This window comes from Lampris incognitus, chromosome 12, assembly GCF_029633865.1.
Source record: "Lampris incognitus isolate fLamInc1 chromosome 12, fLamInc1.hap2, whole genome shotgun sequence".
NCBI lineage: Eukaryota > Metazoa > Chordata > Actinopteri > Lampriformes > Lampridae > Lampris > Lampris incognitus.
Genome location: NC_079222.1, coordinates 48,579,179 through 48,602,056, shown reverse-complemented (window position 1 = coordinate 48,602,056; position 22,878 = coordinate 48,579,179). Strand labels below are relative to the sequence as shown.

The 22,878-nt window shown below is 49.1% G+C and overlaps 1 protein-coding gene across 1 annotated transcript in view; it reads left to right on the top strand.

The window, feature by feature from the left end:
* Nucleotides 1-7,711: 7,711 nt before the first annotated feature.
* The window catches only part of adamts6 (ADAM metallopeptidase with thrombospondin type 1 motif, 6), a 117,694-nt gene continuing 102,527 nt past the window's right edge, over nt 7,712-22,878 (top strand). Inside the window, exons 1-7 of the mRNA XM_056290478.1 lie at nt 7,712-7,811; nt 8,087-8,475; nt 11,803-11,977; nt 13,075-13,295; nt 13,941-14,024; nt 15,159-15,304; nt 19,128-19,171. Of these exons, the coding sequence (XP_056146453.1) occupies nt 7,712-7,811; nt 8,087-8,475; nt 11,803-11,977; nt 13,075-13,295; nt 13,941-14,024; nt 15,159-15,304; nt 19,128-19,171 (1,159 nt within the window). The remainder of the gene's footprint in view (nt 7,812-8,086; nt 8,476-11,802; nt 11,978-13,074; nt 13,296-13,940; nt 14,025-15,158; nt 15,305-19,127; nt 19,172-22,878) is intronic.

The window sequence follows — 22,878 nt, the reverse complement described above, 5'->3', positions numbered from 1 at the left end:
CTGAGAATGCCATGTGGCATCTGCACAGGCAGCGAGGTGTTCCGAAATGTGATGGAGCAACTGTTTCCTGGACAACCCTGTGAGATTGTAGTAGACGATATTTTAATCTGGGTACGTACGCTGCAAGAACATGATGGTTGTCTGAGACGGTATTGAACAGAATTCGGACCGTCAACTTGAAGCTCAGCCCTGACAAATGCAAATTCAGAGTCCGCTGTGTCCACTACGTTGGCCACCTGCTAACTGCTGAAGGTGTCAAGCCAGACCCTGAAAAAAATAAAGCAGTTTTGCGACATGGCAAAACCGCGGGACAAAAAAGCCCTGCAGCAGTTCTTAGGCATGACAAACTATCTGTCAAAGTTTATCCCTCAATACAGCGAGGTTACTGGTCCCCTGAGACAACTGATAGACCAAGATGTGGAGTGGACTTGGCATGGAGCCCACGATGCGGCATTCAACAAGCTGCAACAAGCGGTGGCAAACCCTCCAGTTCTACAGTTCTTTGACACGTCGAAGCCGGTGGTGATATCAGCTGATGCATCACAATATGGTCTGGGTGTGGTGTGTCTCCAGCAAGGGAGGCTTGTGGCATTAGCATCACATGCCCTCACACCCACTTAGTCAAGGTATGCACAGATTGAAAAAGAAATGTTGGCTCTCATCTTTGCAACCAAGAAGTACCATGATTTCATCTATGGACGTCCTGTCACAGTTGAAGCCGACCACCAGCCTTTAATAACAATTCTGCTGAGGGAACCACGCGTCACCTCGTCTGCAGGGCATGATGTTGAAATTACATCACTACAACCTGGATGTGATTTACAAAGGAACTTTTTGTTGCTGATGCTTTATCACGTGCACACCTACCGATGACTGAGCCCGCACTTACTGATGACCTGTTGGACGTCATGACGGTCCAAGAGCTCTCCTCACCTCGCACAGATGAACTGAGAAATGCTGTGGAGAGGGATGTAATGTGTCAACAGCTGTCTGACGTTGTCCTGCACGGCTGGCCTAACACCTCGAATGAGTTACCCCACGCTCTGCGTCCCTTCTTTTCAATGAAGGAAGAGTTGACTGTCGAAGATGGACTTCTGGGCCGTGGACAAAGACTAATAATAACCCCTGCACTGCAGAAGTTCTATGTCGGGCAGCTGCACCAAGGCCATCCCAGCATCGACGCCACCAAATGCAGAGCTCGGGAGACCATGTACTGGCCCTCAATGTACACAGACATTGAGAGGGAGGTGTCTCGCTGTGCGGCCTGCAATGCTGCCACACCTCACCGCACAAAGGAACCAGTGCACCTTCATGAAATCCCAGACCTTCCATGGTCATTCACTGCAGCAGATATATTCGAATGGCATGCCAAAATGCATTTGGTGGTTGTGGACTCTTACTCGGGGTGGTTGGAGCTGGACTACCTCCCTGACATGAAAAGCACCACAGTCATCGCGAAGCTGAAGCGACACTTCACAACACATGGTGTTCCTCATACCCTCGTGACTGACAGTGGGACCCAATTCACTGGTAAGGACTTCTCAGACTTTGCACACACGTGGGTGGGACTTCAGACACATGCTGAGTAGTCTTCATGCCCCGCCATCAAATGGCCTTGCTGAGCGTGCTGTAAGCACCTCCTGGAAAGGTGCTACCGTGATGGGCTCCCCTCCCCCGCTCAGCGCCTTCTGTCCAGGTGGACCAGAACATTCATACCAGTGACCAAAGCCGTGCTGTAGCCGGCCATCCACACTAATGTTAAAGCCACTATCACAAAAAAAGAGGATGGGGGGGGGGAAGCATATCATGACCGCCATGACCGGCGCCTCCCTGCATTAAGGTCGCGTGGTTTTGACAGGTTAGCAAGAGTAGAGGGCCCAGCCCCTCAGCCTAACAGCTACATAATAACATCCCAAGGAACCAACCACATCAGGAATTGGCGACACCTGCTCCGAGTTGATGAACCCCCACCGGCCATCTCTGAGGACGACCTGCCACCAAATTCCCGCCTCAGCAGCACCTGATAGAGAAGCTGTCCACCTCAAGTGACTCAGGTGGTAGACCACCTGTGGTGACGCACTCAGGAAGAGTCAGCCACCCCAACCAGCGTTATTAGGATTACATCACCACTCAGCCCCAGTGATTGATCTAACTGATGTGTGCACTCTGAGAACTATTGTTCTTCCAGTGATTGATTACGGAGTTTCCTTGTTGGCTGTTCTGTACCTTATTAGTTACACGCGCCATCTCGTCTTTTTCTAGCGGGTGACTTTGTCAGGTTCCTGTACCCCACTCATGCTGCTGTGTTCAGGGATCTGTGCCACTCAAGCTATGCAACACAGCTGTTGTTTGTGTCGCTGTAATGCATTTTGTGTTACATCTAGAAGAGGGGGAATGCAGAGTTATGGTGTGGTCATTTTACATTACAGGCAAGTACTTGTGACGTACACAGGAGTGGTAACTTAGCACGGAAGGGCGATTGAAGCAGTTCGAGAGTGTAAAACCTTTTTTTATATATATATTTTTATTGAACATTGTTCATATTCATGTACAGATTCTTGAAGAAAGTTCATTATGAAACAAAACAGGGCAAATATACATTCCATCCAAAAATACATAGAGATATCCAAAGTGCCAAAGGGAGCAGTATTGTAACGTGCATGGATAAGAAGACACGTTGGTCCTGGACTAACGGGTCGGACCCTTTAGTCGACTGGTTAACGTTGTCGCTTGCGGTGCAGGAGATAGGGGTTCGCGTCCCGGCTGTGGCGGTTCTCGGGCTGCCCCCCCCGAATTCGCTACAGTATGTAAACATTTCTATACAGTATATCAGGAAGTGCGTAGAGGTTGAATGTCACGTGACAAATATACGGTAATGTATTATGAAAACAAGGGTACAAACAATAATAAATTAAATGCATGACATACACTAATTGAAAATAATAAAACATAGTCCATCATACAAGGGGGGATTAATAAGGATATGCGTCTTCTGATTCAGTGGGAAAATGTCTTAACGCCTCATAAATCTTTAGAGCTTTTGTATCGGTCATTAGTTTTAAAGATTTCAAGTATAATCTAAATTCATTTAAAAAACACAACAAATTTGGGGGATGACTTCAAGTATCTATTGTTATGAATAAAGAATTTGGCTAAGCAGAGGGTTACATTACAGCAGAGTTCATCGTTTTTGTTTTGCAAAATCCTACCAGACGTTACATTGTGTCTAGAAATCGCGAGTGTAGCACCTAACCGGTCTACCGTGGCGTTTATGGGCGCGTCACACCTGCTAGCATCCATTGCAGCATCCCTGATATATTCTCTGCACCTTACCACCTCTTATTTCACCCGTTTATAGGCAAGCCTTGTGTATAGCTCCGAAGAGTGTTGTGTTGTAGTGTCGTTGTTGTATGTCAAGTACACTGAGAGAGCCACGAAACCGGAGTCAAGTTCCATGTGTGGGCAAACCTACCTGGCCAATAAACACGATCCTGACTCTGGGTTGTTTTTAAACAAACCGAACCGCAATTCAAACGTGCAATGAGTGAGTCCAAACCAGGTTTCATTAAATAGGCATCACAGGCAATACATTTAGGGGGGAGGGGGGTGAATTAGCCCCAAAAAGTTGAAAGAAATAGCAAAAAAGCAGAACAAAAGCAAAAGCAAAACATGAATACAGTATTCTGATTCTGATTTCAAAGTCAGTGACTTTGGGTGGGAAATGTGACTGGGTTAATAGGTTTAATGAGTGTACCTATTAACAAGCGGGTGGGATTGGGGGGGGGGGATACGGTGCTAAGGGGTATATGAAGATTGGGTAAGAATTCATTGGCATAGGGACTGGTTACTGTTCTTGTTGCTGCTTTTGTTCTAGTTTGTATACCCCGCCGTGACAGGGTCTGTTTATAGTATATAGGTGTGAAACCGGTTCAGCTGGACGTTTTGTATATATAACAGTGTTTTGTATGCAACGCTGGTTGAAAAATCAGTAAAAATAATATATACATATATTAAAAAAAAAGAAGGTCGTTGCTGTACTGGCTTCAGCCACACGATGTCGCCACTTTCCACTGACAGCTCTGCGTTTTCGCGGCCCTGCGTAATTAAAGCAACTTTGTAGCGAAACCCCAACAAACAAACGAACAACACACTGTAGCCGCCATACAGTGGCTATGACACCACACTTGATGGCATCCTGTAACCGGGACGGGCTGCAGAAACGGACCAGTCCGTGCAAGGCGTTGGTACCACCAGCGTGGACTCCATAGTGGACGACTAAAACCAAATTAAATAAAAAGATTAACTCTGGCATAATGTTAATATAAAAGCTAAGGGACCCGCGTGCTCTTAGTCGCCCAGCTGTGCCGGACCGAACGTCATTTTGACTTTACAGATGTTCGCTCGAGGGATACGAGGCGTCAGCGGCGGGGTCGGCGGGGTGTCTGGGGGGTAAACACATGGTTTTGAACCCCGTTCAAGTGTGAAATGTTGCCGAAATTACTTCTCGACGTGTTCGGCACAGACGTGTTGTGGGTGGGTGGTGGGGGGGGGGTCAGAAATAGTGGGTTTTTGTTGTTGGTCGGAGGAATAGTTTACGCAAGTCTACTGTAACTCCTGGGCACCGACGCGGTAGACATGCGCACAGTTGACGGAAGGAGCACATCTGTACTGACGCAACTTCACTTTGAAAATACTGCCAATTTGAAGCTGTCCGGCACTGAGTTTATTAACCGGTCCTAGACCGGCTGCAATCCGGTCCGGGGGGGGGAGCCACCTCAGTCCGACTTAGCGTTGTGGCCCGGCGCTTTTGCAGCCCGCGTTGTGTAGCGCAGAATACCCCCGCGGTTCCCCGACCAACTTTCAAGTCCTCTGAGCCACCATACGACACCCAGCTTATTAGACGGCAGACAGGGGCTGAGAACGGGACTCTTCTTCTGGGGCAAGTCCAAGACTTTCCTGCGCTTGAATATCTATTTTTACAAGACGGCGTCCGATCGGGGGGAGACCGCTTCCATGTTTGGTCCGACGACGGTAACCCGCACTCCAGTTCATCCGAGTCCGGGGATGGCACGAACCGGGAGGAGATGAAAAGCGGGGAGAAGAGGCTTGCGTGCGGAACTTGGGCAGGAGAGGCAGCACACCACGTCTTTTGTCTCGGGGCGAAGCGGCGCAGCGGCGATGGGAGTGACAACGGAGATGAGCACGGTAACAAAGTATCGTTTGAATTCTCGAACGTAGAGCCCGAGCGCGGCGGCGCCGGGCTCTCCCGCGCGCTACGCCGGGGCGGTTTTAAAAGTCGAAGCCCGAACGCGTTCGCGAAAGGAGCCCGGTCGGATGCATTCTCCATACTTGCATTGGCCGTAGCCCCCCCCCCCCCCGGTTTGGCACACCGACGACCGCTTTTTTAAATTATTTTTATTTTTTTTACCACGCTAAGAGACGATGCACGTAGCGTTAAATCTGGGCACACGTCCGAGGGTATGCGGGTTTATTGGGCGCATTTCGGGCTGTCAAGGCGACTGGTGGAAGCCTTGCACGGTTAACAGGTCCCACATCTGCAGGCGAGCTCCTCTCGCCGCCCGGCTCAGACAAGCGTTCACCCCAATCAGCAGGGGCAGACGTTACACTTTTTTCTTTTTTTTTTGCCCCTCAAACCCACTTGTTTTTGCACGGTGACACCGTGTCTGCTTTTGGTTTCGTGGTCGACGACCAGAAGTCGCCGGTTATTTCGTTACTTATCGGGGTAACTGGTCTGCATTCGGGGGCCGTCTTTGCTAACTGTCTGGGTCGTGGTGGCCAAGTAGGTAGCGCTGCTTGTCTGGGTTCGAGCAGCAAGATGTCCATTAAATATGAGTTCAGTACCAGCAGATCAGTTGATACAAACCCAGTGGAGGGAACCGAGTGGAGCCATTCCGTCCTCCTTTTTTAGGTTCCGTCCCCTATTAGAGACAATAAAACGCGACCATCAAAGAAGAGTTGAATCAGTTCGTCTGGATACAATGTTTGTTGACCGAAACGTTCCAGAAGACCGGAACGTTTCGGTCAATAAACATTGTAAATAAACATTGTATCCGTTGCTGACCGAAACTTCTGTCGGTAAACATTGTATCTCCGTCGATAAACATTGTATCCATTATTGACAGAAAGGTTTCTGCCAATAAACGTAGTAAGTAAACATTGTATCCGCTGCTGACCGAAACTTCTGTCGGTAAACATTGTATCTCCGTCGATAAACATTGTATCCATTATTGACAGAAACGTTTCTGCCAATAAACGTAGTAAGTAAACATTGTATCCGTTGCTGACCGAAACTTCTGTCGGTAAACATTGTATCTCCGTCAATAAACATTGTATCCATTATTGACAGAAAGGTTTCTGCCAGTAAACGTACCCAGATGAACCGATTCAACCTGCTTTGACTTCCTTACCTGGATTATTGAGCATGCGTCAAGACAAAACGCAGCTATATTTGCACTGGACGGTTACATTGTCACATCTGGTGCCTTTCTCACCTGTTTGCTCACTGTAGTAGCCACTGGTCAGCGGTGGTGGAAGAAGTATCCACATCTTTCACTTAAGTAAAAGTAGCAATACCACAGTGTAGAAATACTTTGTAGTAGCCACAGGTCAGCAGTGGTGGAAGAAGGATCCAAATCTTTCACTTAAGTAAAAGTAGCAATACCACAGTGTAGAAATACTTTGTTGCAAGTAAAAGTCATGCATTCGAAATCTTGCTCAAGTAAAAGTACAAACGTATTAGCATGAAAACATATCTTAAAGTAGCCAAAGTATGTACTCATGCAGAATGGCCCACTTCAGAAACGTACATATCACACAACTGGACTAAAATTGTTGATGCCTTAATGCGTTCACCACTTCACTGTTGCAGCTGGTCAAGGTGGAGCTAATTTTAATTACTTTCTGTAATGCTGGGTAGCTTAGCATATAAAGATATATCACAATGTATTAGTTGATCTGAATGTGCATTAATCGCCTAAATCTGCAATGTGACTAGTAACCAAAGCTGTCAAATAAATACAGTGGAGTCAAAAGTACAATATGTCCCTTGAAATATACTAGACTAGAAGTATAAAGTAGCATAAAATGGAAATACCCAAGTGAAGTACACGCACCTCAAAATTGTACTTAAGTACAGTACTTGAGTAAATGCACTTCCGCCGCTGCGTGTAAGTATGTTTGTGTGAGTACACTGTAAACTGTGTGTGTGTTGTTTTTTTACTAGGAACTCTGACCCGTCTTCAAAATGAGTGATCGGATGGTGTTTGATGATGTTTTTCTTTCATTTGTAATAGAAAACGTAATGGCGAAGTTGGACAACAACAAAAAAAATAGTAGGGTTGTAAAGTGGTTTAACCCCTTCATGGTTCCCCCCACAGGAATTCAGATGGCTTGGCAAAGACCAGTATCCGATATAGATCTTCTGTGGAGTTACACCTGAAGTGACTTGGCTGATGGATTACAGTGGTTGCCTGTGAGTCGCTGACATGAATTCGGAGGCAAATACCAGTGAGATGTGGAAGTGCATGCTGTCAGGAGAAATCTGAGAACCTGGCTGAGCTATCGGAGCGAGCACATTTCACAGCGAAGGAGATAAACCATGGACTTATGGTGCGGCAGTGGACCGATTGTGTGCTTCTAAACGTTTCGTAGCAGCCTCTGCCCTACCCAATGTCAGATCTCTCTCTGAATTATGGAAATTTTGTGGAAGACGCTGACTTGGACGCTGAGCCTGGTGGCCATGGCTGCTTCGGAATTCCAGACTTTCAACAGACTTTCGCACAGCTCTCAAGGTATGCTTGGAGGTTGCCCGGTCTGTCCCTGTGACGAGACGGGTGCACGGATGCTAACGATTCTGCTAATCAGAAATCATAATGTGAACATTTCTCTTACCCTCTCCTCCCCTCTCCTCCCCCCCAATCCTCTTTTCCCTCCCCGCCCCTCTCATCACCTTCCCTCTCTTCTCCTCCCCCCTCCTCCTTCCTTTCTGGTTTTATCTTATTTTGTCTAATCTTTTTCCCGCTCTGCCTTTCCTTCTGCCTTTCGATTTTCTGTTTCTTGTGAAAAGAGGAGTTCCTGTCCTACCTGGAGCACTACCAGCTGACTGTCCCGGTACGGGTGGATGAGAACGGGGAGTTTTTGAGCTACACAGTGAAGCACCACCGCCCGGGCAGACGGAGACGGGGTGCGGTGGACCCCACGGTCGGCTCGCTGCCTCAGTTAGACCCCGACCCTCCGGAATCTCACCTCTTCTACAGACTGTCGGCCTACGGAAAGCACTTTCACTTAAACCTGACTCTGACTCCCCACCTGGTGTCGAAACATTTTACCGTGGAGTACTGGGGGCGAGAGGGGCTGGAGTGGCGTCACGACAGGGTGGATAGCTGCCACTATGTTGGGATCTTGCAGAACCAGCACAGCACGACCCGAGTGGCTCTTAGCAACTGCAAGGGCCTGGTGAGTAGGGACGTCTTAAGGTTTGGTTTTATTGAAAGTGAGCCATTCACGCCATCTGCCCCGCGAGACAAAGAGTCGATGCTCGGTCCACCCCCGAGCCTGTGTCAGAGAGCTAATGCATGCCTAGCTTGTGTTCTGCTTACCTCAGACAATCCTTCAGACCAAATGCCAGAGGATTAGACCAATTGTAGTTAGCTTAACCAAATCTTGGCCTCTGTCCACTTGGCAGAGGAATTCTCAGGGCAACTTGAGGATGCAACCGGGGTGGCATTGCAACCGGAGAAAAATCTCCTCCTCAGCACTTCCTGCTCGTATTGACCTTTAGCTGCCGAGCCCTGAGATTTGGAGCTTCTTTTAGGGCGTCGCATATGGTCATTTATATACCGGGGCATCTTTCCTCGCATTTAAAAGAAAAAACAACAACAACCGCAGCACAGGAGTTTTACTGACGTCTGCTTTTTTTTCTTCTAAGGTTGATAAAAAAGTATTGATGAGTTTAAGCAATCAGTCTCATCTTTTGATTAAAACTAGTTTTAGCTCTTCTAAACTAATCAAAACTAATTAAATGACTAATTACCTCCGGCTTGGTCGGGTGTCCCTACAGACACACTTGGCCGTGTCTGCGGGTGGGAAGCCGGATGTGGGTATGTGTCCTGGCTGCTGCACTAGCGCCTCCTCTGGTCGGTTGGGGGCGCCTGTTCTGGGGGGAAGGGAGAACTGGGGGGGGACAGCGTGATCTTCCCACGCGCTACATCCCCCTGGCGAAACTCCTCACTGCCAGGTGAAAAGAAGCGGCTGGTGACTCCTCTGGTCAGCCTGTTCGGGGAGGGGGGGCTGGGGGGGGATAGCAGGATCCTCCCACGCGCTACGTCCCCCCCTGGCGAAACTCCTCACTGTCAGGTGAAAAGAAGCGGCTGGCGACCCCACATGTATGGGAGGAGGCATGTGGTAGTCTGCGGCCCTCCCCGGATTGGCAGAGGGGGTGGAGCAGCGGCCGGGACGGCTCGGAAGAGTGGGGTATTTGGCCAAGTACAATTGGGGAGAAAAAGACGGGGAAAGCCAAAAAAAGTGGAAAACATTTTAATTAAACGACTAATTATCGTCTAAGCCGGGGGTGTCGAACTCCAGGCCTCGAGGGCTGCAGTGTCTGCAGGTAGTTGTTGCAACCGTGCACTACACCACCTGAATTAACTAATGAGCTCACCTCCTGGATCAAGGAGGGAAAGGAACTAGTTTAATCAGGTGGTGTAGTGCACAGTTGCAACAAATACCTGCAGACACTGCGGCCCTGGAGGCCTGGAGTTTGATACCCCTGGTCTAAGCTATTAGTCTTTAGGCTATCACCCACAGACTGCACCCCTGGGTGGGTTATATTTACCATTAAACATCTAACTGAAATCTTGTTTGTTTTTGTGTTGTTGCTGATATCGGCCCCTTGCTCAAAAATCCCAGGAAATCCGTCCTGGGTATGGCACAGCAGTTTTCCTAGACACTCTGGAATAATCTGATCCATCTGCCAGTTTCCGAGATGACTGTGAAGCAGGAGGTGGTGTTATGGCGGTGAAGGTTGGGACAGGATAGGGTCTAGCACGACCAAAATCCCCGGATCTGCCGGGTGTATCTGAAAGGAAGACTTCTAGGAAAAAGCCTGGAGTTGCAGCCTGAAACGGAGGCCTGATCAATATTTCCGGGATTTGAAATCCGGGGAAATTACAGGTTTTCGGTGGGGGAGTAGTTTTTTTTTGTATGTGTAAACTACTAATAAGACACGTTAGCCCCTAGCTAACGGGTCTGACCCTTTAGCCGAGCGGTTAGCGACGTCGCCTTGTGGTGCAGTACACCCCGGATCGAATCCCGCACCGGGCAAGAAAATAACCGGTTACATTGGCGGCAGCGGTGGGATCCGGAAGTGCGCAGATCCTCAGAAGTCTCTTCGGAGCGCGGGAAGAACAAAGCGCGAGGGCGCGCTTCCGGGGAGGGTGACGACTGTAAACTACTAATAAGACACGTTAGCCCCTAGCTAGCGGGTCTGACCCTTTAGCCGAGCGGTTAGTGATGTCGCCTTGTGGTGCAGCACACCCCGGATCGAATCCCGCACCGGGCAAGAAAATAACCGGTTACATTGGCGGCAGCGGCGGGATCCGGAAGTGTGCAGATCCTCAGGAGTTTCTTCGGAGCGCGGGAAGAACAAAGCGCGAGGGCGCGCTTCCGGGAGAGGGTGACGACTGTAAACTACTAATAACACACGTTAGCCCCTAGCTAGCGGGTCTGACCCTTTAGCCGAGCGGTTAGCGACGTCGCCTTGTGGTGCAGTACACCCCGGATCGAATCCCGCACCGGGCAGGAAAATAACCGGTTACACATGTAATCAAAGAAGTGGAAGAGTTTCCAAAGTCGTAAGTGCTCCTCGCTTCAGAAGACCTTGAAACGAGGAGAAGGAGAAGGTCCCATTTCTCCTCGCAGCCCAAATGCGTTGGAAGGACCCGAGCCGCAGTACCATAAATTGAATTTGTGTTTGGCCCGTGTTTCTAAAGTAAGCACCAAAAAAAAAAAATGTAAAAAAAAAATGGAGGGATTCTGTTGTTTAATTTAACGAGCTGTCAGGATAATTTACTGTTGGACATGGCACATTATAGCGCTTTTATCACATTTGTTAGCGGCGTGTGCCAGTTTGCGGCTTTGTTCCTTATTTCACAGAACCGAGCAGCGTGCCAGTCTTTTCTTCAAACACTTTCTAAAGTACTTTTACAATTTATCATAAAAAATAGAGGGGGGGGGGTGGGGGGTGTTCAAGGGCAAGGAGCTATGTACTTTGGTTGAAGTCTGGGTAATTATGCTGTTATCCTTGGTGTAACCGGTCGTTATAACGTGATTTATCAAATGGCCCCCGGAGCGCGGGGTATTCTCATATGACTTGGGCCCGGGGAGAGATGATGACGCGCGGGCCGCCGCCGCGCCCCCACCAGCGGGCGGATGCAGGCGGGCGCCCCCACCAGCGGGCGGATGCAGGCGGGCGCCCCCACCAGCGGGCGGATGCAGGCGGGCGCGAGACTTCGGTTGTCTCACTGCACTGCCAGTCGGTCAACGCGTCAGGGGTTTTTTGAAGGGGAAACTTAATCGTTGCAGTAAAAACGATGACGTCATGTTTTTTTTTTTTTCAGAAATAAGCCTCGGACCTTATTACTCCCCCCCCCCCTCCCGGGACAAATCTCCATTTGTGAAAACCTGCGGCGTGCCATATTAGGGGGCGTCGTCGTTTGTTGTTTTGTGTTGTGTTCGCTGCTGTTCCTGAGCTGCTCCTCTCCCCTCTTCTTCTTGTGCCAACAGCACGGCGTCATAACGACAGAGGAAGAGCAATATTTAATAGAACCGTTGAAGAACACATCCTCCACAGCCTCCAGTGAGCGGGACCTGGACGAAGCACAGCAGCATGTTATTTATAAAATGTCTGCCATCCCCTCACCGCAAGAACATGACCAGGAGTTTGGCTGTGGCCTTTCAGGTTGGTGGATCTCCATCTGGCTTTGGCTGCCTGTGGGGGGGGGAGGGGAGGGGAGGACTGACGTAAAGGAAGAGCTATACATAGCTATACATGGCAAGTCAGAGGACGTATTGGTTTGGTTCAAGGCCCAGTTTCTGGATGACATGACCAGGCCTAAAGTCACACTGGCCTCTTTCTTTCAACCTGTAAGAGGCGCCCTGGTGGCGTGGCGGTCTATTCCGTTGCCTAGCGACACAGGGATCGCCGGTTCGAATCCGCGTCCGGCTTGGTCGGGCGTCCCAACAGACACAATTGGGCCGTGTCTGCAGGTGGGAAGCCGGATGTGGGTATGAGTCCTGGTCGCTGCACTAGCGCCTCCTCTGGTCGGTCGGGGCACCTGTTCGGGGGGGGGGGGAAATAGCGTGATCCCCCCACGCGCTACGTCCCCCTGGTGAAACTCCTCACTGTCAGGTGAAAAGAAGCGGCCGGCGACTCCTCATGTATGGGAGGAGGCATGTGGTAGTCTGCGGCCCTCCCCCGGATCGGCAGAGGGGGTGGAGCAGAGACCGGGACGGCTTGGAAGAGAGGGGTAATTAGCCAAGTAAAACTGGGGAGAAAAGGGGGGAGGGGTGGGCCTGTAAGCAGCTCTTATCAGTGTCTGCTTGGCTACCATGCCTAAAAACATTTGGCTGATCTGAAATTATGGGATGTCTAGACGCATCTTTGTCCATAAGATAAATAGCTGTGTGCAGACTGGAAGGATTTCTACCAGCTCAGCTCTCCTGACGCCTTCGCCCACTGACATATGACGAAGCTGGAGAGGAGCCAGGTGGATATTTAGGTATTTGGGCCAAGGGCTTATAAGGCACAGCTCAGACTGTGGTAGTCAGGGGGCTAGCATGCCCCGACACGTACCATCTGATGCTTTGTTCCGCTCAGCCTCTGGGTCATAAAGCCAAGGCTTTAGGTTCAGAGGGGTAAATAAACAAAGTGCGTCGCCTTACGCGAAACACCTACCCATGTCCCTCCAGTCCTTATGTCATCGTTTCCAAACAGCCTGTTATTTTCATGATTCACCGGCGACAACTTCCAATCTCTTGTTTCCCTTTCCTTCGCAGACCTCATAAAAAGTGCACCCTGCCAATTTAGTACTGCCCCCCCTGTCCACTCGCCCCCCGTCCCGCAAAGCGGCAGGGTGCAGCTAAACGGCACCCACAGGCAGAGGCGCTCCGTAAGCACCGAGCGCTTTGTGGAGACCCTGGTGGTTGCGGACAAAATGATGGTCGGTTACCATGGACGCAAGGACATCGAGCACTACATCTTGTCTGTAATGAATATTGTAAGTTTGATCCTATTTTTTTTGGTTCAGGGGTTGCAAAGTAGTCATGCAGCTTGCACAGATGGGTTCTGGTAGCACGGTTAGCATGTGAGGAAATTAGCATGAAGCCCTGACTCCTGACTGGTTAGCATGTGATGAAATTAGCATGAAGCCCTCACTCCTGACTGGTTAGCATGTGAGGAAATTAGCATGAAGCTCTGACTCCTGATTGGTTAGCATGTGATGAAATTAGCATGAAGCCCTGACTCCTGATTGGTTAGCATGTCATGAAATTAGCATGAAGCCCTGACTCCTGATTGGTTAGCATGTGATGAAATTAGCATGAAGCCCTGATGCCTGATTGGTTAGCATGTGATGAAATTAGCACGAAGCCCTGACTCCTGATTGGTTAGCATGGGATGAAATTAGCACGAAGCCCTGACGCCTGATTGGTTAGCATGTGATGAAATTAGCATGAAGCTCTGACTCCTGATTGCTTAGCATGTGATGAAATTAGCATGAAGCCCTGACTCCTGATCGGTTAGCATGGGATGAAATTAGCATGAAGCTCTGACTCCTGATTGGTTAGCGTGTGAATACATGCTGTTGTCACACATGGGCACAATTTGTCTGACTTTGTGTCTTTTCTTCTTTTCTGGAGGTCAGGTTGCCAAACTTTACCGTGATGCCAGTCTAGGAAATGTTGTGAACATAATTGTAACCAGGTTGATTGTTCTAACTGAAGACCAGGTAAGCTCAGCTCTCTGTTTGAACCCCATCTACCCCTTCTTGTCCCCCCCCCCCTTCTCTGTGTTGTGGCGTGCTAACTTGTTTTTTTCCTGTGAAATCAAAAGTTAACTATGAGGGCGTCCGGATGGCATGGCGGTCTATTCCGTTGCCTGCCAACATGGGGATCGGCGGTTCGAGCCCCCCTGGTTACCGCCGGCTTGGGCAGGTGTCCCTACAGACACAATTGGCTGTGTCTGTGGGTGGAAAGCCGGGGTATGTGTCCTGGTCGCTGAATTAGCGCCTCCTCTGGTCGGTTGGGGCACCTGTTCGGGGGGGGGGGGTGGCGTGATCCTCCCATGCGCTACGTCCCCCTGGTGAAACTCGTCACTGTCAGGTGAAAAGAAGCGGCTGGTGACTCCACATGTATGGGAGGAGGCATGTGGTAGTCTGCAGCCCTCCCCGGCTCGGCAGAGGGGGTGGAGCAGTGACCGGGACGGCTTGGAAGAGTGGGGTGATTAGCCAAGTACAACTGGGGAGAAAAAAAGGGGGGGGGGCGTTAACTAACTAACTATTTGTAAGGGTGGGGTACCTGCAGTCACTGTATTATTTATAAGGGTGGAGGTACCTACAGTCACTGTATTGTTATAAGGGTGGGGGTACCTGCAGTCACTATTATTTATAAGGGTGGGGGTACCTGCAGTCACTATTATTTATAAGGGTGGGGGTACCTGCAGTCAGCTGAGGCTGAAGAGGACGTCACTTAGAAGAGTGATGACACGTTTCTCTCAATAAACGTGGTGTCCAGATGAACTGGTTCCCCCTTTCTTCAATTAACGGACTGAGATTTTGAATGATATCAGTAGGCAGAGGGAGGCTGGTACAGTTGTGATGCTTACAAAATGATAACCGATGACAACTAGGCTGACAATTCCATGCAAAATGGAAAACAAAAATGAATCTAAATCCACCCTGAGAATCAGCAGATGAGTTAGGATGATTCTTCATGTGGAACGATGACTTGTTGTACTGCAGGGTATTTTGCTGCATTATATTGCACTACAGTGTATCTCATGCCGTTGAACTGTACCACGTTATTCGTTGCCTTGGACTCAACCATGCCGGGTTGCGTTGTGTGTTGTGTGGTGTGTGTTTCAGCCCAACCTGGAGATAAACCACCACGCCGACAAGTCTCTAGACAGTTTCTGTAAGTGGCAGAAGTCCATCCTCTCTCATCACGGAGACGGCAACAGCATCCCGGAGAACGGGGTGGCCCACCATGACAACGCTGTTCTGATCACACGGTAATTGTGGCCTTTTAAACTCGGCTGTGTGGCGAGTCTGCAGGACCTGGAGATGTAGGGGTGAGAGCTGGCCCACTGACTCGTTACTGGCTGTGACGTACACCGACTCGCTAATTTGGGGGAAAGAAGCTGTGATTGCATATAAAAGGATTGTGCCCCTGATTCGCCGCCTGATTCAGTGTCTCTGTGCGTTTGCTTTTGCGGCGGACAGAAGTAACAGCACGCAGGGGCGTCCGGGGGGCGTGGCGGTCCATTCCGTTGCCTACCAACACGGGGATCGGTGGTTCGAATCCCCCGTGTTACCTCCGGCTTGCTTCGGGTGTCCCTTCAGACACAATTGGCCATGTCTGTGGGTGGGAAGCCGGATTTGGGTGTGTGCCCTACTAGCGCCTCCTCTGGTCGGTCGGGGCGCCTATACGGGGGGGGGGGGACTGGGGGAAGATGTGCTACCCCCACCCCACCCCCACCCCAGTGAAACTCCTCACTGTCAGGTGACAAGAAGCGGCTGGCGACTCCACATGTATGGGAGGAGGCATGTGGTAGTCTGCGGCCCATCCCCGGATCGACAGAGGGGGCGGAAGAGTGGGGTAATTGGCCGGGTGCAATTGGGGAGAAAAAGGAGGGGGGGGGGGGGAGCCACAAAAAAAGAAATAAGTAACAGCATGGAAACATTTACTCAACAGCATTGCAAAACGTGCTCCCGCCGCACACACTTGATCTCCACCCGTCGAGACGGATGGGGATGGAGACAAAACTTCTGGGGATATTATGTGCTCTTCCAGTTATGCCTCTCATTTGTGTTAAGGGTGTGAACCGTGGAGCGGCATAAACACTGTCATTACCTAGAATGGGCTCCGTTGTCGCTAAAGATGTGTTTTGCCCCATATCTAAGCAACTCCAGTATATATACTCCCTCCGCCGGTCAGTCTGTTGTCGTGACGGCGGTTGTCCCGGTGAGTCAGGCTTCAGCTTTCCACTGCTGGCTCTGCTCACAGGGGGTTTTTCCATCGCGGGTGTGCTGGTTGGTGTTCTCCAGCTGCATTGTCTCCTGTTTGTGTTGCCGAATTCAGCCGGACTTACTGAGCACCCTCCTGAGCCACTTGTTATGGTAGCGAATTCGGGGGGGGGGGGGGGACGCAAGTGCAGGAACTGCCGCGGCCGGGAAGCGAACCTGTAGCGCCCGCACCGCAGGAGGCATCGCTAACCGCTAGGCTAACGGCTCAGACCCGCTAGCCAGCGGCCAGCGTGTCTTCTTATCCATGCATGCTACACTATAATCTACTATATATGCAAGTGTAGTGGTGTAAGGACCACGATGTGTAGACTCGCTAGCCCTCGGCTAACGGGTCGGACCGCTTAGTCGACCGGTTAGTGCAGTCGCCCGCGGTACGGGGAACCCGGGTTCGAATCCGCGCTACGTTTGGTGGCGGCGGTGGGATGCGTGCGTGCTCAGAGGCGCGAGGAGGAGGAGCTGGTACGCGGAAGCCGAAGGAGGGGATTAGCGTAACAGTGTAACGACCGCGGATGTGTAGACTCGCTAGCTAACAGGTCGGACCCTTTAGCCGACTGGTTAACGCGGTCGCCCGTGGTGCGGAGAACCCGGGTTCGATCCCGCCTGGCTCCCTGAATCCTCTTGCGACACAAGGATCAAGCGGGATTTCTCTGTTGTTGTACATTTATTTCTTTATATTGTAACGAGCATGGATAAGAAGACACGCTGGCCGCTGGCTAGCGGGTCTGACCCTTCCGGCGGTGCGGGCGATACGGGTTCGCTTCCCGGCCGCGGCAGTTCCTGTGGTTGCGTCGTCCCCCGAATTCGCTTCAATGTATTTCTTCAGTCATCTGGGTTTTTGTTTTTTGTTTTTAGGGAGAAGTAGATGATGAACCAGGTGGTGTTTTTCTCATAGAAAAGGTCGGGACAGCGTTGTGAGCAGTGGCATAATTTGCCTCGAGAGGGGGTCCAGAGTTTCTCAGAAATTCGACGAAAAGCCTTCGACGAGTTCAAAGCAGAGATGATAAGCTGTGTCCGGCAGGCGCCAGCTGATCTCAGGGGTGTTTACATTAGAGATAGTAGGAACAGCGGACGCCTTATTACCGACAACGTGTACAGGATCATTATGAGCCAATGCTGTTGGAGTTAACAAGCAAACCAGATCACTGGAACTCTAGTTCATGCTGGAGCGTCTTGTGTTTGCACAGCTAGTTTTTCGGGGTGTTTTTTTTATAACGTGGTGACGTCTCACAGCTTTTCGTTAACGACACGTCTCTCCATTAACGGATATGCCTGCAGGTACTGTAAATTGTGTTTCTATTTCTGTTGTATTCCTATTCGATTCCTGCGAGTAACTACGTCTACAGCGTGAAACGTTTCACAATGTGCCCGAGGCCCTCATTACAAAGGTTACTCACAAAATGTCCGTTTTAAGTTTGTGTTTACCACCAACTCAAATATTGATTTAACGGACCCGCGATGACGTACGTACCGGCACATACACAGTCGCTGGGATTTCTGTGAACTGTTGTTGCAACACGTCACATCCGGGAGGAAGACCTCATCCTTGTGGTGAGCCTCCACCCCCTCTGCCGATCCGGGGGGGGGGGGGAGGGGGCTGCAGACTACCACGTGCCTCCTCCCATACATGTGGAGTCGCCAGCCGCTTCTTCTCACCTGACGGTGAGGAGTTTCGCCAGGGGGGACGTAGCACGTGGGAGGATCACGCTGTTCCCCCCAGTTCCCCCCTACCCCCTGACCGACCAGAAGAGGCGCTAGCGCAGTGACCAGGACAGGACCAGGCTGCCCGAGTCGAACTGTGTTGGTAGTTCCCAGAATAGACTGCTACGCCACCCGGACACCCCCCCCCCCCCGCCCCTGAAGTTAGTCTTATGATATTTTAATATGTGCCACAAAGTTCTGCTCTATTAGTACTGGTCACTATCTCGTACACAGATACATAAGCAGAGTGTACAAATGATCTTTCAGTCAGCTGACTGGCTTTTCTCATTTTTTGTTGTACTGGTTTCTGCGTCCTAAAAGTAACCTCAAAACCAAGGTTTCCTCCTCAATTAGGAGTGATGCTGGCTAGCCGTTTCAGGTCACGGCGCCTTGTTCGGAATGTGGCCCATCACGTCTGGAAAGACACGAGTGGGAAACGGAGGAAGTAAATCAAAACAAATGCACGGCCTAAACGAGGTCAAGATCGTGCCTAATTGGTTCGGAGCTGGCCCGCGGAGGGAGGCGATGAAGGAGGGAGGACGTGGAGCTTGCGGAGAGACACGAGCGGGAAGGGGGGGCAGGGGGGGAAATTAAATTTGCTGTGTCCTTGGTTTTTAATAGAATAAAAGCTTTAGGTTGATTGGATCATTCGTTTGAGATGTATGATGTGTTTCTGAAGCAATGAGGACGGGGAGTGTCTCGGAGTTTAGCTTTGCTGGACTCCCTGTATGTGGAATTAGGGTCAGGAGGAGGGGAGCAGCAGGAATGACTCCTTTTAGGGCCTAATTTTGTAGGATATTGGATGTCTAAGCACTGCGCTGGATGACATTTAGAAAAGGTTCATATTATAGATGGAGGAATGCATCAAGTTTTTGCTATAGCCAAAACATTCGGGGGCTCATCATATGGGGCTGTTATGAAATTATGATTTGACTGTTATGCACTTACGACTTGTTATGACTAGATGATATCTATTCCAACGAGTTGCGGGTTGAAGCGTAAGTGGAATATCAAAGAGTTATGGGGAAACACCATAGCATAGGCTGTAAGGACAGATTAAGAGCGAGTTCAAACAATTTACGTTCTCTCCTTCTCTTTTCTCTGTTACAGGTATGACATCTGCACCTACAAGAACAAACCCTGCGGTACCCTGGGTGAGTGCTCGCTGTAAACGGTCAAAGGACTTTAAAGAAGGTTGAATCAGTTCATCTGGATACGTTGTCTGACACAATGATACAACGTTTGATACAATGTTTATTGACGGGTGATGAAACGTATCTGTCAGTAAACATTGTATCATTGTATCAAACATTGTATCAAACACTGCCTCATTGTGTCATTGTATCAAACATTGTATCAAACACTGCCTCATTGTGTCATTGTATCAAACATTGTATCAAACACTGCCTCATTGTGTCACTGTATCAAACATTGTATCAAACACTGCCTCATTGTGTCATTGTATCAAACACTGCATCATTGTGTCACTGTATCAAACATTGTATCAAACACTGCATCATTGTGTCATTGTATCAAACATTGTATCAAACACTGCATCATTGTGTCATTGTATCAAACATTGTATCCAGATGAACTGATTCAACCTTCTTTGATTTTCTTACCTGGATTATTGAGCATGCCTAAAGACAGTCAAACGACCTATTTGTTTCTCTGGTTATTTTTTGTAGGTCTCCCTTTTATTGTTTCTCTGGTTCAGAAGTTCATTTTCCTCCGGTTTCTTTTGTGCGGACTATCCATTTTTATGTTTTGCTCTCAGTGTGTCCTCAGACAAGCGTCATATGGAAACTTTTGAAGTCTGCCTTTGCAACATACCTGACAGTTCCTGCGAGACAATAAAGAGGATGATGTATTCAGTTGTATTATTATAGCTATTTAGTGGGTTGGTGTTGTTGGTTGAGGCCAAGAGCTCTAAATCTGCACAGCCCTGGACACCTCTGTCTCCAGCCCCACGTTTACTCTCCTTCCTGCACTCTCTTTCCTCCTCCTCTCCCTCAGTTTGTCTAAGGTGTTTACACTTCCACTGGGCTGAGAAAAAGGAAAAGGTATGTGTTAGAAAGGGGAGAGACATGTCGAGTTACGGGGGAGGAGAAACAGGACAAGTGACAGGAGAGAAGAGGGAGAGGAGGAGTTAAAAGGGAGAATGTTAAAGGAAAAGGAGAGTGTTGCCGAATGCAGGAGAAAGATAAAGTGTACGATATGGGGGGACGTGCTAGTATTTGGGGATGGAAGGACAGCGAGCAGTGGCCGAGTCCCCCCCATCCCCCAACCACCTCCTGATCCCTCGCTCTCCATCTTATCTCTGTAAAACCCCCCCAGGCACCACAGTATATCTTGGAGGTAATATTGTGACTTCAGGGGTGGCTTGACAGATTGACCGCATTCGTCACATTCCCCAGTCGCTTTAATTGCCCCGGCATCTGCTTAGCTTCCTCGTTGTCTCCCCCCCCCCGCTTTACTCCTCTCCTCCTCCTTCTCTTCTCTTCTCTCCCTCCCCCTCTCCTCCCTCTCCTCTTGGGGATCATGCTCTCGGGTCAGATCTTTGGCCTCAAGGGTCACCAAGTAATCACGGAGCTGGAGATAAGTACATAGTCCACTTCAGTGTTAAAAAAAAAAACAACTTCCAATGTGGTGTGTGTTTGTTTGCACTCGCTCACGGCCGATGCGCACATGAAATGACTTATATTGACGTGCACATGCAGACATGCGCACACATTTTTAAACGAATCGGCGGCGTAGCCTCCTTCTTTCCTTTCCCTCCCTTTTCCTGCTTCTTTCTTTACCCTCAGGCTCCCTCTCGCTCCCTCCAGTAATGGTTTCTGTGGGTGCCTGATTTGCAAGTCTATTCTTGTGTAGCCTCTTTAGCAAAGCGGATACAGAATACATGCCGCTTCAGCAGGAGGAAACCTGCCTGCAAACCGTGCAACAAAAATAATCCACTGGACCCCCCCCCCCCCCAAGACATGATTTAATTAATTACTCCCGTGTGTAAACACATGTGTATCAAGTTTGTGCTCTTTAACGATACCGTTTATTCATCTAAACCGTCTCTGTGCACCCTGATTCTCGACTGCCGGATACACCAGTACGTTTACATGTCAGAAAAAGTGGATTTATTGTGTTAGTCCGACTGAACCCGCACTAAATCGAATTTCTCGAAGTCGGACTAACTCGCCTAGATGAAGCGGTTGGGGATCGACTGACTTACTCTGGCACGTCGGCCCCGAGCTGGCCTAGGCCTTCTGCGCATGATCCATAGTTCCCGCGGTCCAATAGGTTGTTTGCATATGACATCACAAACTACAGATGGAGGGCAGGAAGTGATTTTCTACACAGGAAGCACTATCACAAACTTTTGAAGTGCCTGTGTTTGGCGTCATTAACTGAGAAACCACAAGGAGTTTTTACTGAGTACCAAAAGTTGTTGTTCATGAGGGGGAAAAATGCAAGAAATTGACCGAAAACGCCGGAAAAAGTGGCTCGTGAACCGTCGTCTGCGGTCGGGAGGAGCGGAGTCAAAGAAATCACTCTTCATAACATAAGATCATGTCCAACATGTCTTACTTCCTGTTTACACCTTTCTCTCATAACGTCGTCTAGACTAGCACTCTTCATAACATGAGATCATGTCCAACATGTCTTACTTTCTGTTTAAACCTTTCTCTCATAATGTCGTCTAGACTAGCACTCTTCATAACATAAGATCATGTCCAACATGTCTTACTTCCTGTTTACACCTTTCTCTCATAACGCCGTCTAGACTAGCACTCTTCATAACATAAGATCATGTCCAACATGTCTTACTTCCTGTTTACACCTTTCTCTCATAATGTCGTCTAGACTAGCACTCTTCATAACATAAGATCATGTCCAACATGTCTTACTTCCTGTTTACACCTTTCTCTAATAACATCGTCTAGACTAGCACTCTTCATAACATAAGATCATGTCCAACATGTCTTACTTCCTGTTTACACCTTTCTCTAATAACATCGTCTAGACTAGCACTCTTCATAACATAAGATCATGTCCAACATTTCTTACTTCCTGTTTACACCTTTCTCTCATAATGTCGTCTAGACTAGCACTCTTCATAACATAAGATCATGTCCAACATGTCTTACTTCCTGTTTACACCTTTCTCTCAGAATATCGTCTAGACTAGCACTCTTCATAACATAAGATCATGTCCAACATGTCTTACTTCCTGTTTACACCTTTCTCTCATAACGTCATCTAGACTAGCACTCTTCATAACATAAGATCATGTCCAACATTTCTTACTTCTTGTTTACACCTTTCTCTCATAACATCGTCTAGACTAGCACTCTTCATAACATAAAATCATGTCCAACATGTCTTACTTCCTGTTTACACCTTTCTCTCATAACGTCGTCTAGACTAGCACTCTTCATAACATAAGATCATGTCCAACATGTCTTACTTCCTGTTTAAACCTTTCTCTCATAACATCGTCTAGACTGGCACTCTTCATAACATAAGATCATGTCCAACATGTCTTACTTCCTGTTTAAACCTTTCTCTCATAACATCGTCTAGACTGGCACTCTTCATAACATAAGATCATGTCCAACATGTCTTACTTCCTGTTTACACCTTTCTCTCATAATGTCGTCTAAACGAGCACAGTTCGGCTAAACTAGCTCCATCTCGTCCATTCCGCTTTTCACTTCTGGCCCACCATCTGAATCTCGCGCGTCATCAGAGTCACGTGACCGGAAACAAGTTATAGCAGCCAGCTGAAAGGGGGCATATCGCCTCCTACCGTACCGGGGTCGGACATTCTTTCGTCCAACGAATTGGAGCGGTAACCGTAGCTGGG